Source organism: Artemia franciscana, unplaced genomic scaffold (assembly GCF_032884065.1).
Source record: "Artemia franciscana unplaced genomic scaffold, ASM3288406v1 Scaffold_1494, whole genome shotgun sequence".
Lineage (NCBI taxonomy): Eukaryota > Metazoa > Arthropoda > Branchiopoda > Anostraca > Artemiidae > Artemia > Artemia franciscana.
Genome location: NW_027062845.1, coordinates 1 through 19535, shown reverse-complemented (window position 1 = coordinate 19535; position 19535 = coordinate 1). Strand labels below are relative to the sequence as shown.

At 33.5% G+C, this 19535-nt stretch overlaps 1 protein-coding gene across 1 annotated transcript in view; it reads right to left on the bottom strand.

Moving 5' to 3' along the window:
- Positions 1–12913, bottom strand: part of LOC136042567 (high mobility group protein B2-like) — a 45453-nt gene extending 32540 nt beyond the window's left edge. Inside the window, exons 1-2 of the mRNA XM_065727535.1 lie at positions 12801–12913; positions 4399–4719 (exon numbers count right to left, since the gene is read on the bottom strand). Coding sequence (XP_065583607.1) covers positions 4399–4719; positions 12801–12813 — 334 coding nt within the window. The 5' untranslated portion in view covers positions 12814–12913. The remainder of the gene's footprint in view (positions 1–4398; positions 4720–12800) is intronic.
- Positions 12914–19535: the final 6622 nt, after the last annotated feature.

The following is a 19535-nucleotide window of genomic DNA, read 5'->3' as shown; positions in this document are numbered from 1 at the left end:
AAAGTAATTGAGTTATGAGAATGAGACTAATGAATGAATTCAGAGCTTCAATGGGTCCCGGGAATGTATTATGAAGGTTCTTCCTCCACTTCTTCCTCCTTCAAAGGGCAATGACCTTTTACAATATTTCTAGTCACATAAGAAAACCTTGAGAAATACATTTACTAGGCCTACTCAAATGAGGCACAAAAAGAGTGTTTAGGGCATCATACATTTTCTCAGTCCTGATTTAGAGGATTGTAAAGATTTATAAACCTACCTGATAGATATAGGAAAGAAGAAGCTTGAAAACACCTCCTCATGACATATTTTGGGCCCTGGATTCATTTCGAAAATTTCATCCTCCTAACTCAGCTAGCAAGATAAGCAAACCACCTAATCTCAAGATAGCAAGAAGCCCCTCAATTAGAACTTTGCCATACAATCAAATCAAAATTATGGGAAAAATGTGTTTGTCAGATCTGACTGGTAGGCTATGGACCTGTCTTCTAGGCTTTACAAATAGGGAATGGACAGAATTATGGTTTAGAAAGCACCTTTTTGGAAAATAGTATGAATCATAAATCCATTCCTGGAATTTTCAACCACCTAACTGAGCCACTTTCCAAGATAACAAAAAGTAATCATATTCTACCAAATTCTTTTCACAGCACATCAATAAGAGGTCTATACTTGTTTGTAATATTGTCTACACTATTACCATACTACATATAATAAACTATTATTATACAGTAGGCTATATTACAGAGCTATTTTGTTTACTTCTTTATTCAAAGCCTAAAGCACAACCTCTCTCCATAGCCTGAACATGAAGAAGATTTTCAAAATTGTTTGCTTCCAAATTAAAATCCCTATCGGATACCTTTCTCAAATCCCTAAAAAATGGACAAAAGCTCCCTAGAAAATGAGTAAAATAAATACTAAAATCTATTTAAATCGAAAACAATGAAAATTTGAATATAATAAAAAAATATAAAAATTGAATATACCGGAAAGAACCGATACTGTATCTTGTCAGTACCATCTAATCGACAAATTTTACCATCGGTTATCGCCCTTTATTGATAGGTTTTTGGGAGTTCCCATGAAGCTCAACTCTGTTTAACTCAACCCATTTAGATCAAATTTAGTTCTAATCCCCCCCCCCTTTAGCACAACCCCTGCAACATGTTAGCCTCAACGGGGTTGAATACATGGAAACTGAATTAAAAGGGGTTGGGTTGCATTGGGTTCAATTAACTGGGGGTTGAATTGCACGAAGGAGGATTTAAATGAGGTAAAGTTGAAGAAGGGTTGAGTAGGACGAGGGCGAGTTAAATAGGTTGAGCCAAAATAGGTTGAGTCACACGTACACAGTTCTGAGGATTTTTTAGTAGTTCAGCCTTCATTACGCCAGCGACAACAGAGCTTAAGCAAAAATCGTCTTGAAATACCAAGGACAGTAACATTAAATCTGATAATTTTAATTAGTCATTAATTGACTAATTAAATAATTTTAATTGTCATTAATTAAATAATTTAATTAATAATTTTAATTTAAAACTTACACAATCACATGAATCAAATAAAAACGAGAAAAATCACGAATTCAATTTTTAACAACAAAGAGCTCAATAACAGTTATGCAGTGAGCGCCAAATTAGCAAAAAACTGGGTGAAAAATTAGCAAAAAATAGGTTAAAAGCACATGATATTAAACATCTTAAGAAGCTCTGATTTTCCTTTGAAGGTCTAGATGTCTTCCCAAATTAGTAGAATATTACTGTTTGAATTTTAGCAGACAAAATGCGTTGTCAGATTTGAACTATTTAGTTTTTTTCCTGGTTGTTTTTACGGTTCAATGTGGCAACACTGACAGAATGTGGCAACACTGACAGAATGTGGCATTGTCCTAAAAACTTCATAATTTTGATGCAACTAAAAGAAAAAAATCGTAGAAAGTCACGAGGTTTATACACACCTAAGATGTATCCAGGGGGATAATAAAAAAATGTTTTTTATGTTCTTCATCCTTAGTCATTTAACTGTACTTCACCTTTAGGAGTAAAATTGGTTCAGCTTAGCTATTAAACCGAAATTCAATCAAAATTAAAAATAGACACAAGTCTTCATTACCGAATGTCTTTTAGTTATTGATTAAATTAGAATTTATTTGCCTAAGATTTTGACAGCACCCCTTTAAAAAATTCTCAGAAATTCTAATAAATTAATACATCGATCAGTGTAATTCCACTTCTGGAGCTTTAGTTCTTATCTGTTAGAAAACTGAGTATTTCGGACCTAATTTTACAATATTTACAAAAACTTAGAGTTTTAAATCACAGCATTGGATTAATTATACTAAGGAATTTGTTTATCCGCTTTCAATCTTTTCCATCTATTTTAAATTTTTCCTATTGACAATCTTTCTAAACAGTTGTCTTCCAGCCAATTGTTTTTAAGATTTCATTCTATAAACACTTTTTTCAAGAAATTTTTCCTATTGATTTTTGCATAATAATAATTTTTTTCAATTTAGTCTTGCTTAGAATTTTTGTGCTTTGAATGTCTCTTGTTTTTTTAATTGTTTTAAAAGTTTTCTAAAAAAGCAAATTTTAGAATTAATATTTGAATAAAAATTATGAGTCATCTTTGGTCTTAAGCAAGACCGTTCAAAGAGGATGGGGGGGGGGTATTCCAGTCGCCATTGCTGGGGGGATCGGGGAAAGCTGCCCTGGGCACCGTATCTGGAACTCTTCGGGCTTTCTTGCCTATATTTGAGTCGCGAGGAGGCACCGTAATTAATTTTGCCCCGGGTGCCATCCCTAGGAATGGCCTTGATCTTACGTACTGATCCACTCATTTATTTAAGTATTTGAAGTGTTTCTAATTGTCTTAATTTGGCTATTGAAGTTGAACCACCCTCCCTTAGTCTTGGTACTGACCTAGAATATTACCAAAGAGGTATAAATATTTATACCGCTAATCTTAAGTTTATTTTAGCAACAGGCCTTTCATTGGCAAGGGCATATCCAGGATTTTTGTTCAGAGAATGGGAGGGAGGATTACAATAAAACTTTATGCACTTTTACGGTTTTGCATTTTGTGGTGAGGAGGGGGGTGTTCAAACCCCAGACTTTCCCCCTGGATACAACCTCGTTAATTGGTATAAGCTTTAGACCCCTTACGTCACAAAAACATTGGTCAGGTTGTTCAGGCCAAATTCCACATTTCATTCTTACATCATTCATCGAGTTGTCCGCTCCCTGGTGAACATCTCCAAGCGCCACAGGCACCGCACAGCTTTACAACTTTCGGCACAGCTCGATCACTTTGGAACACTTCTACTACACTTGGTACTTTCACAACACTTGGTATGCGCTACCTGGTGCAGGCTATGCCATTTCTGGAAGTAGACAACCCCTCGCCGTCCTTTCACTAATTAGACCAATTACAAAATTATGTAATAAAAAAGTAAGGTCAATTTTCTAGTTAATTGACTTCTTGCTATCTCAGAAAGGGTTTAGATTAGGAAAATGAAACTTTCAGGAATGAATCTACAGACTAAAGTATGTCCTGGGAAGGTATTTTGAAGCAACTACCTCAACTCCTTCTCCCTTTAGAGGGCCCTGACCTTTGATGACCTTTGAAAATGTGGGTTGTAAAAGTGAAACTTTGCAAAAAAGATTTTCTGCTTAACTGAACTACAACAAAATTGTTTTCAGCTTCATAACTTTGCTCAATTCCATTTTAAAGGTTTTAAAGATATGCAAATACATTTCCTAAGTTTTGAAAAAAAGAACATTGATCTGGCTTAAAATTCTACTCAAATAACAGAAACTGCATTTTCAGAACTAAAGGCAGAGAAAAAGCAACTAGTAACTGAAAATTAAGGTAAAATGTTGTTTTGTCAAAAGTTCAATAGGTATAGACCTGTCATGTAGGCAAATTTCAGGGCCCTCTAGAGGGAAAAGGAGTGGAGGTGGGTACTTTGGAATACCTTCCCGGGTCATACTTTAGCCTGTAGACCCATCCCTGAAAGTTTCATTTTCCTAACCTAAACCCTTTCCGAGATAGCAAGAAGTTAATTAACTAGAATTTTACCAGAAAGTAATTTCAACAATATAAAACCCTGTTCATCAATACGACAAGTCGTTAATACAATAATTGAAATCACTACAAAGCTCTGCAACTAAGAAACACTATAAGGAAACAGGGACTTACGCACGAGGGGGGGGGAACTTGGAATGTCCTAAATTCTCCTAATTTCTGTATTTCTTGTTCAAATTATTCAAAAAGGTGTATCTATTATTAGCCTATCCCCCCCTTCACCCCAATTTGTTATTCTTGGGTCAACGAAAAATAATTTTACTTCGTATGTGCCTGTAAGAAAGGGAATAATACGGTTTCGAAACTCACCATCCATAAGAATATTCCCACTTCCTTTTTTATTCAACTCCTTTTCTCCTTCTATATTACCTTTCTCATTACTTTCTTCCACTTTATCATTTACACTTTCACCAATATTATCACTCTCTTCAATTTTATCCTCACTTTTATCATCCACATTCGCTTCTTCGATTGTATCACTTGAAGTTACTAAGGGAGTAAGTTGAACGGTAGCAGATAATCTAGGAGGGGATCCCACGGCCGAGACAGGGGGTGGATCCGACGAAGACATAAGGCTGAGCTTTCTAGAGATAGAAACTGACGCTAAGACTTTATTCTCCTTCGACGGAACTATAAAAAGAAGAGAAATAAGAATGTAATAAGAATATAGTAAGCTTATTAAAACCAGTAACGAAAAAAGAATTGGGAAAGGAAGAAAACACTTAGCAAAGGTCAAGGAAATAAATAAATGAAAAGAATTGAACCAGTGAACCTGGACAAATAAATGTTTAGAAAGAACTACTTCTGAAAATGCACCACAGAGCCCCCATCCCAATGGCGGTTCTGACCTCTCTTGCGCCCAGGGAAAATCTTGATTAGCCCCCCCCCCTGACGAGTCTCCCATAATATTCCGGGTCAAATTTTAACAAAATTTTATTTATTAACAAAATTCTTTTGGATTTATTTCATTTTTTATTTTTTAAATTTAGTATTTGGGTTATTTAACTATTTAAGTTATTAATTAACTTAATTTGATTATTTAATTTATTTTATTAATTAATTAATAATTTATTAATTATTTCCATTTATTAACTGTGCCCTCAACTTCTTTTAAATAAAAATACAATCTGGAAACTTAACCCACATAACTGCATATGGAACGTTTTATTTTTCATGGAAAATTGAATGTCAGATTTAATCGTTTACGCTACGGTTAATCGTTTAATTTCCCCCTTAACCGATTAAAGCAGTCGGATTTCATTAAATAAATCATTACGAATGGCAAAACTGACCTTAAACCTTCGGTTTCTTATAAAGGTGCAGTACATTGCCTGTCGTAAGAGTATACGGATTTGTGCCTCCATTCCAGCATCCAGAAGAAGTAAACAACTTTGGGGGTAAATACCCTTGACATATCTCCCTTGCCCCACCTCCACCGCTACAAAATACTAAGATAAAACACAATTTCCTAGTACGGGATTTATCCCCTGTAAAAATTTTGATCACTCACAATAGGTTGGACATGTGCATCAGCGGCAGTGATGCCACTCCCTCATTGAAAATCATCCAAAAATCATCTCATGATGCTAATAGGTCCTTGGGGTTGACCCCCCTGAAAACTCAACGTTTTTACAATTGTTTTTAATAATCTTTAATTGTTTTTAAAATGTTCTTATAAGTTACCTGTTCTTTGGTTCATTTTACAACTCATCACCTAAATTTATAAATGACGCCATATCTAACATGGATGTCAAAATATTATCATGTAAAAAAAAATAGTTGACTTAGATATATAAGCGTTAATTCAAAAGCATTTTACATCATAAGGAAAACCCAGCATACAAACTAAAAATGATTAAATCATAATCACAAATATAACCATAAAAATTGTCTGTTTGGTGGGGTTGAAGAGGATAAACGAAAATAGCGGGGTAGAGATTGTTTTAGAGGTGACAGAGGGGGGATTTGCCCTGGGTGTTAAAAACTGGGGCGCAAAATATCAAATAAATAATCGAACGGTTTAATCAATCATTTTGTAGTTTTTGGAATTTGTTTCGAAATTTAAATATTTTTCATATCTTCATCACCATTCCTTGAAAATAAAATTAAGTAGACCAAATTTAAATAGTTTTATTTTTTTAGGAATGGCTAATAAACAAAATACAGGAACTCGAAAAAAAAATGAAATCATAAGACCAAGCATTAGCCCATATTCTGCACCAGTTATTTTAGTACCGAAAAAAAATCATGACCTTAGATTAGTAGTAGATTATAGAGCCTTAAATAAACAGGTAGTTAGTGACAAATTTCCCCTACCTAGAATAGACGAAATTCTAGACTCCATATCAAATAAAAATGAAATATTTACTTCCCTAGATTTGACACAAGGCTATCATCAAGTAAAAATAGCAGAGGGGGATGTTTTTAAAACAGCATTTTCAACAACAGAATGTGGCTCTTATGAATATTTAAGAGTACCGTTAGGACTAAAAACTAGTTCAAGTGCATTATGTAGACCCCTACTTCATTTATTAAGAGGTCTAAATAACATAATTCATTTTGTGGATGACGTCAGAGCAATGGACAAAAATCCAGAAGACCATTTAGTGATCCTAGCAAAAGTATTTGAAAAATTCAGAGAAACTAATTTAAAATGCAGACCAGAAAAAGTAAATCTTTTTCAAACCAAACTAAAATTTTTAGGAGTAGTTGTAACACAAGGACAAATTTCCCCAGACCCTGAAAAGATAAAATCTGTTAAAAATATAAAACCCCCACAAACAATTAAACAATTACGAGGAATCTTAGGGTTAATGAGTTATTTTCGAAAATTTATAAGAAATTACGCACAAGTAGCAAAAATTCTCACGGACCTCACTAGAGGGAACCCACAAAAAATTACGTGGTCTAAAATAGCTCAAAATTCATTAGACCATTTGAAAAAGGCCTTAACTTCAGAACCTGTCTTATCATTACCCGACTTCCAAACAGGACAATTCGTTGTTACAACGGATGCCTCAACCAAACGGATTGGGGCGATTCTCTCCCAAATAATAAATGGGGAAGAAAAAGTTATAACATATGTTTCTCGTTCTCTTACACCCGGAGAAAGTAATTATTCTGTGACACAACTTGAATTATTATCGATTATACACCATTTAGAAAAATTTAAACATTACTTGGTAGGAAGAAAATTTAAACTACGTTCCGACCATAAAAGTCTTCAATACCTTCAGTCTTTCAAAAAGCCAACGGGAATACTCGCGAGATGGATTCTGAAAATCCAGGATTTAGATTATGAATTTGAACATCTTAAGGGAAAACAAAACGCCCCATGTGATTATCTAAGTAGATTTCCAGATAATACCACAGTAGAAAATGAAAACGAAGAAGTCAACACAATAAAAGCAAAATATGTTCCAAAGAATAAGGGTTAAAAATAAAAGGTAAAAAAATAAAATCAGTTGAGAATAATTCAGTTGAGAAAGAACAGAAAAACAGCCCGCTTTCCATAAATTCTATAAAAATATATCAAAAGAAGGACACTACTTGTGCCGCTCTAATAGAATATTTCTTTTATGATAAAGAGCCACCTGAAGAAATGAAATCTATTAAAAAAGAAATCGATAATTATTATTATGATATAGATGAAAAAATACTATGTAGAATAATGACAGACAATAACAGAAGTCAAACTTCCATTGTGCCAGTTTTACCCCAAATTTTAGAAAAACCCGCTTTTGAATTTTTTCATTCTGAAGTGGGAGGTGATCTGGGAATAGATAAAACTTTCCATAAATTAAAACAATACTTCTTTGTCACATCAGCCTTAACACAGTTAAAGAATTATGTTAATAATTGTGAAACCTGTAATTTAAGATAAAATCCTCAAGTCTACCGTAATCCAACGATAGGAAGAACGCCTACGGCCCGGTTTCCATTTGATATAGTTTCTTTCGATTTATATGGTACTAGCGGAGGATTACCCACGTCTAATGAAGGACACACCTGCGTACTGTCAGTAATCGATCTCTTTTCCGGTTTCACATTTGCTAAACGATTAAAAAATCAAAGCGCTTACGCGACTTCAAAAGCCCTTGCTAAAATATTTCTTAATTTCGGTATTCCTAATACGGTATTAAGCGACAATGGCCCTAATTTCGTATCAAAAGTAACCAAGGATTTAATGTCTTTTCTTCAAATAAATAAATTGGTAACAACCCCCTATCACCCTCAGGCAAATGGAAAAATCGAGAACAGACACAAACTATTCTCTAATATTTTAAGCATTTATACGAAAGAAAATCGCAGGGATTGGCACGAAACTTTACCTTATTTAAAAAGTGTGATTAATACAGCTTATTCCCATGTTATACGTGATAACCCCTTTTATATACTATTCGGACGTGACCTTAGGATCCCGTATAATGAAATTATAGAGTCAAGACAATACTATAATGACTCTGGAGATTATAAGCAAGAATTTATCAATAGAATGAGAAAAACTTATAAACTTGTAAAACAAGGAATAGAAAAATCAAAAAGACAACAAGAGGCCACAAATATTCTAAATATTAAAGGTGAACTCGATTTTCAAATAGGAGATTGCGTTTACTTAAAAAACGAAAACAAATCGGACGGCAAAAAGCTTTCTGACCGATACATAGGACCATTCAGAATAATTAAGAAATATGAAAATAATGTTACATTTAAACAATTAAAACCAAAAACGGGAAAAATCTATAAAAGCATGTCAGTCGTATAAAAAGGGCAAAATTCACAGAAACGTGGACCCCTCAACCTTCAACATCAAATACCTCGGAGGACGAAAATGAACCACCTCGCTCTAGACTAAGTGAGCTTAAACCTTTTAATTTTAAACAAGGATATTTTGAGAATAGTAGTGACGAGGAGAAATTTAATGAATTTCTAACGATGACAAAAATGGTTACCCCCCCCCCCCCCCAAAAAAAAAAATACCCCCGTCACGTGCAGACGGAAGAAAAGCGATTCATCTTCAAGTGAGGAGTCAGAAGCATTTGACTATACGATTTCTCCACAAACGCAATTTTTCCCAGATCGAATTTCAACACCTTATCCTCCAAAACGTTTCCCCGACGATTTGGTATACCCTGTCACACCAATAGACAGACCTTTTTCGTCACACGATGAATTAAACAAGGCTATACAGTAAAGCAGGGTCAACACCTAAATCTCAAACTTTTCCAAAAGAACCAGATACTAAATCTACAACTACTAGTTCCTCAGATACTGACAGTGAGTCAGACAGTATGACAGTGATTCACACTTTCAAATGTTTGGTGTTGTATTTCGTTAAATGTTTTGCTTTATGGGTTTATTTGATGTCTTTTTGTATATTTTCATGCGGGCCTACATTTGGCAATAATTATGCAGAAACCATAAATTACTAAAATTTGTGCACATTGAATGTTTTGCAAATTTGCAGTGTGATAAATTTATAAATATATGTCATAAGGTGATATAGCTTTTACAAGCAGGCTATATGGTGCACACTTGCACCATATTAATGGACGATATCTTCCTCTATAATTCATAAATGTTGTTAATTAGCTTATTCTTTATTTTGTATTTATAGCAACAAGCTTTATAGCTTACCATTTGATGGATTAATAAAAAAATAAATAAATATTGTCCAATGTCATTCATAAGCAATTGATAATTTGACACTTACTTCTCATTAACAGTTAGTTAATAAAACCAGTTTGGAAAAAGTAAAACCAATTTGGAAAAAAAAACAACCTGACTATTGTCTATATTGGTAGAACCCTCATGCATGACCCCTTTTAAACCAAATACTATATTGATAAAAATCTACATTTTATTTAAACTTGAAAACTCTTCTTTCCTGTAAACAGTTGGCTCATAATACATAAAAAAAAAATGAAAGGAAAAGTGATCTTTTGGCTATATTCAGACATTAGCAGGAGGGTGTTGGGCTTGGAACCAACTGAACTGGTAGCTACTCTGATAATTGGATTGATATATCCTTACTAAATAGGTTCAAGAAAGGTTAATAGGTATTTAGCTCAGAAGAGGCTATGTAACAGGACATTAATCAACATAGGCTTCTATACTTTAGGCCAGCCTAATTTTTTTATCAGACAGCTTATAAGTAATACCCTAGAAATTGCAAATTTTTGTAAATCCTAAGTTTGTGTTGTGCCTACTTTTCAACCATGTGTGCCAGTGATAGTTCTAGGGATCCAAGGGGCGCAGGGGCATGCCCTCCTGACATAATGGTAGACTTGTTGTTAGGACTGCTTGCGCTGGTTTGGGGTGAAAGTTATTTTTTTACTTGGTTTTTAATAAGTTTTTAATTATTAAGACTGTCTCTTTTTACAAACCAGTTAGAAACAAGGTTTCAGTTACATTGTGTGGTCTATGTTAGATTTCACCAATGACATATACTTTAATTAAATTTAAGTTTATCAAGGAAATCTGTCTGTATTACCACATAAGCCAACTGGGAGCCAAAAATCTTAATTTTTTAATAAGGAGGTGAAATTTAAAATCTTGACTTCTTTAGGCTGTTGAAATGATATTTCAGGGTTGTGCTTTCACTACAGGGCTGAAAGCAAAATATTTACTTCTTTTTACAATCAAAAATTTGTTTATGAGTCTTGGTATGGCACTGATGCATACAAATTGATCTTGTTACCTTTTTTGGCTGTCTGTCTTGGTTTGCTTTTTAAGACTTTACTTGGATGAATAGAAGAGGAAATACAAACAAAGAGCTCTAAACTGACAGGATTAGCTATTATAAATGTTCACCAAAATACTGAGGTAGACATCAACTATGTACCGAATAGATATGGCCAGAGTGGAAATAAAGAAATAGATTTTTTTTTTCTCATAAGATTATGAATTCTGTAATTTAGCAAAATATATAAACTTTAAAAAGTGGAAAGAAACACTATGTGACATTAAAAAGCATTGATGAAATTGTATTTTGTGATAATAAAAAGCTTGCTATAGCAGTAAGAAGTCCAAAGGCAAAAAATCATGCAGAAAATATTAAATATGATATTTTTTTATAGATAAGATGGTGAACAGCTTTTTATTTTTTTACAGTGGGATGGTTTTTATAACTTACTATTTTTTCTATCAATATTCTTATAGCCTACCATTTTGATTTAAATAGGTTTATTAGAACTTTAACCCTCATCAGATTTTAGAATGAATTTACAACCATTTCCACTACCTATCTACAACACACAATTGTCAAGGTTCCCTTTAAATTCTGGGTATTTCTTTGTTCACACGTTTATAGAAGCAACCTATTACGCAACTCCCCTCCCTTAAAAAATCCTGGATCCACCCCTGAGTAGATTCTGAGAGGTATTATTCCTGTAAATCATAAATTTTCCTAAATTACTGAAGTGAGGAAGCTAAGAAATAGAGTCAATGTTGATATTACCTGAACAACTGTTTTGGGTCATTAAACTATTGTTAATAGATGCATTTTGACTTTTTGAACATCTTTTCTCTCTTGATAAACTACTGCAAACTCACCATTATGGAGTGATTACAGCCCAAATATCCTGTATTTACACATATAGAATTGCAATCATTTCTGTTTTTGTTGATTGGATATTTGAAATCACAAATCTGTAATAGTTTAGAAACAAATTTGGGCTATATATTTGCACATCAGGGGGGTGGGGTAAAGCATAGTATATATTAAATATGTAAGCTAACCATTGCTGTTTTTAATATATACTTTGCTTTACCCCCCCCCCCAATGTGCAAATATATAATAACTCCATAATGGTGATTTTGCGGTAATTTTGCAAGAGAGAAAAAGATGTTCAAAAAAAGTCAAAATGCATCTATTAACAATAGTTTCATGACACAAAACAATTGTTCTGGTAATATCAAGATTGACCAAAAACAGATACATCTTTAGAATCAGAATTTCATCCAAAATCCAGATATGACACTATTTTCATCAGAAGTGAAATTTAGAACTCCTTGTTAATGGTCAAGTTATAGGCAGAATTGTATTAATGGACTGATCTTTCTATAACCCAGTCTTGATAAACCATTTAATCAAAACAGCTGTAGATAAAATAACAACAATTAAAAAGCTGCAGCTTGAAAAACAAGAAAAAACTTTCATGTTTCGACTAACTAAATTTTTCTCTCAGTTATTCTATATATTCCTGTGAATTAGTTTTTTTCCTTTATTTAGGAGAAATAAATTGTCCTTTCTATTTCTTTTATGATTGAAAACTTTTTTATTCCAAACTTCTAGACATTCTAGACGTCAAGTGTCTGTAATTTTATCATTCTTTTTAGAAGATCATTAAAATGTAAAAAATAAATGGAATAACTTCTACTTTCTTTTGTCACATATCTTGTTTAGTGACCCTTAAGCGAAGATGAAATATTTTTTTCATGACCGCCTTAGCTTCTAGAAAAGTGTTTCAATGTAAGCATAAACACATAAATATATCTTAGCAGAGGCATATTTCAAAATAGGGATGGAGCGAATTTATGAAAAAAAAACTACAATAAAATGCAGGATGATCATATGTAAAATATTGGTAAAACCGTAAATAAGTTAGGATATCGGGAAAAGGTAAGAGTCAAAAGGCTTATGTACGTATTTTTTTTCTCGGCCTGAGAAGTGAAGACAAAACTATAAAAGAATACTGTTAAAAGTTTACCTATGCTCTCCATATAGGGTTTAAACTCCAATTCGGCGCGTCAATGGCCGCCCTCGCGCAACGGACTGACTCCAAACATCCTTTGAACCCTTTCAACATCCTTTGGCTGGAAAAGGGAAGGAACGTCCTTGCATAAGAACGATTGGCAGAGCGAAATTCAAAAATTCAAACAAAAACGAAGAATTATTTTATTTTTACTTTTTTATTTAATATGCCAATTTTTGTATGTGAATTAAACTTGGGCTTCTACTTTGAACTTTTCTTTTCACACAGCGTGTATTTTTCATATTTTTTTTTTATTGAAAAAAATACACAGTATCAAAATATTACGGTCAACGGGGAAATAATTTAATTTTTTACACACTCTCAAAATTGTTTATCTGATAAAAATATCCACGGTGAATAAAAGAAATAGGAAGCTAAAGAAAGAAGAAAGAAAAAAAGAGAAAAAAAAGAAGAATAAAAGAAAGGGGAAGAGAGAGGGGGGAGAGAGAGGGGAAGAGATGGGGGAGAGAGGGGAGGGGAGGGGAGAGGGGGGAGAGAGTGGAGAGAGAGAGGGGGAGAGAGGAAGAGGGGAGAGAGGAACGAGAGAGAGGGGAAAGAGAGAGAGGAAGGAGAGGGAGGAGAGAGAGAGGGGGGAGAGAGAAAGGGGGCAGAAAGATGGAGGGGGTGGAGGGGGAGGAGGGGATGGGGAGAGAGGGGGGAGAGAGGGGAGAGAGAGAGAGAGAGAGAGAGAGAGAGAGAGAGAGAGAGAGAGAGAGAGAGAGAGAGAGAGAGAGAGAGAGAGAGAGAGAGAGAAGAATTTTGCTGTTATTACAGCTAGTTTATCCTAATAATTTACAAATGTAAAAAAATTACTGGCAATATTAGCAGAAATGTATAATTCCTTTCAGATCCATAAAAAACTTGAGCGTCTTCGAACAGCAGGGCGAGCGATGGTAAGCGAATATGTGTACCCTGTAAGGATCCTGATGGCAAAGATATTTGAACCATGAAGATTTTAGGACAGTACAACATTTTTATCAGTGTTGCCATGTTGAACCATGAAAAACAAATTTCAAAACTGATTATAGTTAGATTTGACCACGCTTTTCATCCTTATACATTATAATTTATTTATGAATTATAATACATTAAATTATAATGAATTATACATTATAATACGTCCTTATACATTATAATACATTAAAAAGTTGTTGATTCCCAATGACAACTAAACTTGCAAAGGAAAGCCAAAAATTTTTAAGCTGTTTGATGTCACATGTTTTGGGCTGCAAAGCAAAGCAAAGACCTGACTATTGTCTATATAGGTAGAACCCTCATGATGATCTCTTTTAAACCAAATACTATACTGATAAAACTCCACATTTTATTTAAACTTGAAAACTCTTCTTTCCTGTAAACAGTTGGCTCATAATAACAAAAAAAAATGAAAATAAAGTAATCTTTTGGCTATATTCAGACATTAGCAGGAGGGTGTTGGGCTTGGAAGCAACTGAACTGGTAGCTACTCTGATAATTGGATTGATATAACCTTACTAAATAGGTTCAAGAAAGGTTAATAGCTATTTAGCCCAGAAGAGGCACAACAGGACATTAATCAACATAGGCTTCTATACTTTCGGGCAGCCTAATTTTTTATCAGACAGCTTAGAAGTAACAGACAGTTTATAAGTAATACCCTAGAAAATACAAATTTTTGAAAATCCTACGTTTGTGTTGTGTCTACTTTTCAACCATGTGTGCCAGTGATAGTTTTAGGGGTCCGAGGGGCACAGGAGCATGCCCTCCTGACATAATGGTGGACTTGTTGTTAGGAATGCTTGCTCTGGTTTGGGATGAAAGTTATTTTTTTACTTGGTTTTTAATGAGTTTTTAATTATTACGACTGTCTCTTTTACATACCAGTTAGAAACAAGGTTTCAGCTACATTGTGTGGTCTATGTTAGATTTCACCAATGACATATAGTTTAATTAAATTTAAGTTTATCAAGGAAATCTGTCTGTATTACCACATAAGCCAACTGGGAGCCAAAAACATTTTTTTTTTCATAAGATTATGAATTCTGTAATTTAGCAAAATATATAAACTTTAAAAAGTGGAAAGAAACACTATGTGACACTAAAAAGCATTGATGACATTATATTTTGTGACAATAAAAAGCTTAACTCACTTGCTATAGCAGTCAGAAGTCCAAAGGCAAAAAATCATGCAGAAAATATTAAATATGATATTTTTTATAGATCAGATGGTGAACAGCTTTTTATTTTTTTTACAGTGGGATGGTTTTTATAACTTACTATGTTTTCTATCAATATTCTTATAGCCTACCATTTTGATTTAAATAGGTTTATTAGAACTTTAACCCTCATCAGATTTTAGAAGGAATTTAGAACCATTTCCACTACCTATCTACAACACATAATTGTCAAGGTTCCCTTCAAATTCTGGGTATTTCGTGGTTCACAAGTTTATAGAAGCAACCTATTACGCAACTCCCCTCCCTTAAAAAAATTCTGGATCCACCCCTGAGTGGGTGGTATTCTGAGAGGTATCATATTCCTGTAAAGCAGGGCTTCTTAAACTATGGGTCGCGACCCCATTTGGGGTCACGTAGCAAAATTATGGGGTCGCGAGTGATAAAAACACAATTTAAAAAAAAATGTTTTTTAACTTGTAAAATTATTGTTATAAAGAAAAATAACAATCATCGTAGATAAATATATCATAAAATCTTCTGGTTCAGGAAGACTTTTTATACCAGCATTTCTATTCCAATCATTATAATATCTTGCATAAATTTACTATGAATCAGAAGATGTTTTAGAAATTTAAAAAAAAATTAGATTTATTTTTGTCAATCTCTTAAAACCGAAATAATCCTGATAAATATTATCAAGAAAATTTTTAAGTGTTATTTCGAAGTAACTATGTAAACGTTTCGTGTTATTTTCATTTAGCCATTGTATGATTGTGAACGAAGTGCATGTTATTCCGAATTAGTCAGCTTAACCCTTTCGCGACCGCCGGGACCTTACAGTCCCGGCATGTAAAAATATTTTGGGCGCTTCTTAATTGATTGATAGCACCAGAATTGAACGATGTGCTTCAGGATGCTGTTAAGGTCATAAATCAAACACTTCGTGGTAACGAACTGTAGTAAGGAGCGACCCGGCTCAATAGTAACCAAAACTCTAAAAATTGGAATTTTGATACAAATAGTTACAGCAAAAGAATTGTATTTTAATGCTGATTTTAAATATATAAGTTTCATCAAGATCAGTTATACCCATCAAAAGTTACGTGCCTGAGAAAATTTGCCTCATTTCAGAAAATAGGGGGAAACGCTCCCTAAAAGTCATAAAATCTTAACAAAAATCACATCATCAGATTCAACGCATCAGAGAACCTAGTTGTAGAAGTTTCAAGCTCCTATCTACGAAAATGCGGAATTTCGCATTTTTTGCCAGAAGACAGATTACGGATGCGTGTTTCTTTGTTTTTTTTTTCCCCAGGGGTGATCGTATCGACTGAGTTGTCATAAAATATTGTGAGAGGGCTCATTTTGACGGAAATTAAAAATTCTAGTGTCCTTTTGAAGTGACCAAAAAAATTGGAGGGCACCTATGCCCCCTCCCACGCTCATTTTCTCCCAAGTGTCACCGGATCAAAATTCTGAGATAGCCATTTTATCCACCATAGTAAGAAAACCTGATAACTATGTCTTTAGGTACGACTTACTCTCCCGCAGTCCCTGTGGGAGGGGCTGCAAGTTACAAACTTTGGCCTGTGTTTACATATAGCAATGGTTACTGGGCAATGTACAGACGTTTTCAGGGGGATTTTTTTGTTTAGGGGGGAGATTTGAGGGGGAGTTACGTGGGAGGATATTTCCATGGAGAAACATGTCATGGGGGAAAAGAATTTCAAAGAAGGGGGCACAGGATTTTCTAGCATTATTTAAAAAACAATGACAAAATAAATATGAAGTTTTTCTACTGAAAGTAAGGAGCAGCATTAAAACTTAAAACGAACAAAAATTATTACGCATATGAGGGGTTTACCTCTGCATTATACCTCACTCTTTACGCTAAAGTATTTTTAGCAATTTCAACTATTTATTCTACGACCTTTGTGATTCTGAGCTCATTCTTAAGGAATTGGGACAAAATTTAAGCTTTAGGATAAAGAGTGAGGTATCGACGAGGGTTGAACCCCCTCATACACGCAATAAAAACATACGAATATAGAAGCTCGTTACGTAAATTAATTCGTAAGTTAAGTATATTTTTTACCAATGACACCGTTTGTAGAAAATTAAAAGTTCTAGTTGCTTTTTTATGTAATCAAAAAATTGGAGGGCAACTAGGCCTCCTCCCTCGCTCCTTTTTTCTCAAAATCTTCCGAATAATTGCAATTAATTAATATGTAAATTTCATTTTAATTATTTATGTACGGAGAGCCAAGATCAAAACATGCATTAATTCGAAAACGTCCATTAATTAAATAAAAAAAAACAAGTTTTTTTTTAATGAAAGTAAGGAGCAACATTAAAACTTAAAACGAACAGAAATTACTCTGTATATGAAAGGGGCTTTTCCTCCTCAACGCCCCGCTCTTTACGCTAAAGTTTCTTACTGTTTAAAAAATAGAGTTAAGAGAAAGAGCCAAACTTTAGCGTAAAGAGCGGGGCGTTGAGGAGGAAAAGCCCCTTTCATATAAGGAGTAATTTCTGTTCGTTTTAAGTTTTAATGTTGCTCCTTACTTTCATTTAAAAAAACTTTTTTTTTTTATGTAATTTTATTAAGAGCCAAGCCCTTAACAGTCACTTATTTTCAAATCTCTGTAAGGATACGGATTCCAACTACACAACTTTGTTATTACATGCAGAAGTAAGATGGTTGTCAAGAGGTCAAAGTTTAAAAACAATATTGTTATTAAAGGACGAGATCAAAATATTTTTAACTGAACAAAAATGTGAATTAGCTGCTTTTCTTCAAAATGACTTTATTTACTTCAAACGATAAAATTGAAAGTTTTATTAAAAAGATCAGCATTTAGAAAAGTAGGGTCGAAAAAAATTCGTTCGAAATGTTTTCCAGTGTCGACAATTTTGTAATTGGGAAAATTCATCGTAAAACTTTTATTGCAAAAACTATTGTAGATCACTTAAAAGCGCTAGAAATACAGTTCCTGGCATATTTTATATTAAATATTGATTTACAAAAACTAGTTTGGATTCAAAAGCTGTTTTGGATTGGCTTAAGTGAGGTTGATCATCTGCCACTTAAAGCTCAAGAGGAATTTGCTGAGCTTTCGTTTGACTTAAACTTAAAACTAGAATTCCAAATAAAAAAGCCCTGGACTGAATTCTGGATCGGAACTAGAACTGAATTTCCCACAATCGCCGATATGGCGTTGAATGTACTTCCGCCATGCAACATCACATATTTATGTGAAGTTACTTTCTCAGCTTTAACACACATTAAATCCCAATATCGTTCAGCGATAAAAAATTTTGAAGAGGTCTTACGTCCAGTAGTTTCAAACATTACAACAAGATTTGATTTGTTATGCAATAAAAAACAGGCACATCCATCTCATTAAATTTTTAACGTAAACTTTAATTGAATATTTACCATGGAACTACTTGGATATATTTGAGAAAATTAAGACGGTCAGAATCCACTTTTGTTTTTGAAACTATAATAAAAACATTTCTATAACATTTTGTGCAAATTTCAATTTTAAATTTTTATATGTTTCAAAACGAATTCAAAATTTATATATTTTCATATGCATATGTACATTGTTACCTAATAAATATATCATCAAAAAATATTAATTTATTTTTCTTTTATGTTTGTTGGGGTCGTTAAGAAACTCGCAATCATAAAAGGGGTCGGAAATTACAAAAGTTTAAGAAGCCCTGCTGTAAAGCATAAATTTTCCTAAATTACTGAATTGAGGAAGCTAAGAAATAGAGTCAATGTTGATATTACCTGAACAACTGTTTTGGGTCATTAAACTATTGTTAATAGATGCATTTTGACTTTTTGAACATCTTTTCTCTCTTGATAAACTACTGCAAACTCACCATTATGGAGTGATTACAGCCCAAATATCCTGTATTTACACATATAGAATTGCAATCATTTCCATTTTTGTTGATTGGATATTTGAAATCACAAATCTGTAATAGTTTAGAAACAAATCTGGCTATATATTTGCACATCAGGGGGTGGGGGTAAAGCATAGTATATATTAAATATGTAAGCTAACCATTACTGTTTTTAATATATGCTTTGCTTTCCCCCCCCCCCCCCAATGTGCAAATATATAATAACTCCATAATGGTGATGTTGCAGTAATTTTGCAAGAGAGAAAAAGATGTTCAAAAAGTCAAAATGCACCTATTAACAATAGTTTCATGACACAAAACAATTGTTCTGGTAATATCAAGATTGACCAAAAACAGATACATCTTTAGAATCAGAATTTCATCCAAAATCCAGATATGACACTATTTTCATCAGAAGTGAAATTTAGAACTCCTTGTTAATGGTCAAGTTATAGGGAGAATTGTATTAATGGACTGATCTTCCTATAACCCAGTCTTGATAAACCATTTAATGAATTTAAAGAAAAGACTGACATATGGAAATATCTAACATGATATATGCAAATATTTAATGTATTTACATACAAGTCTGTCTATACTTTGACCATTAGGG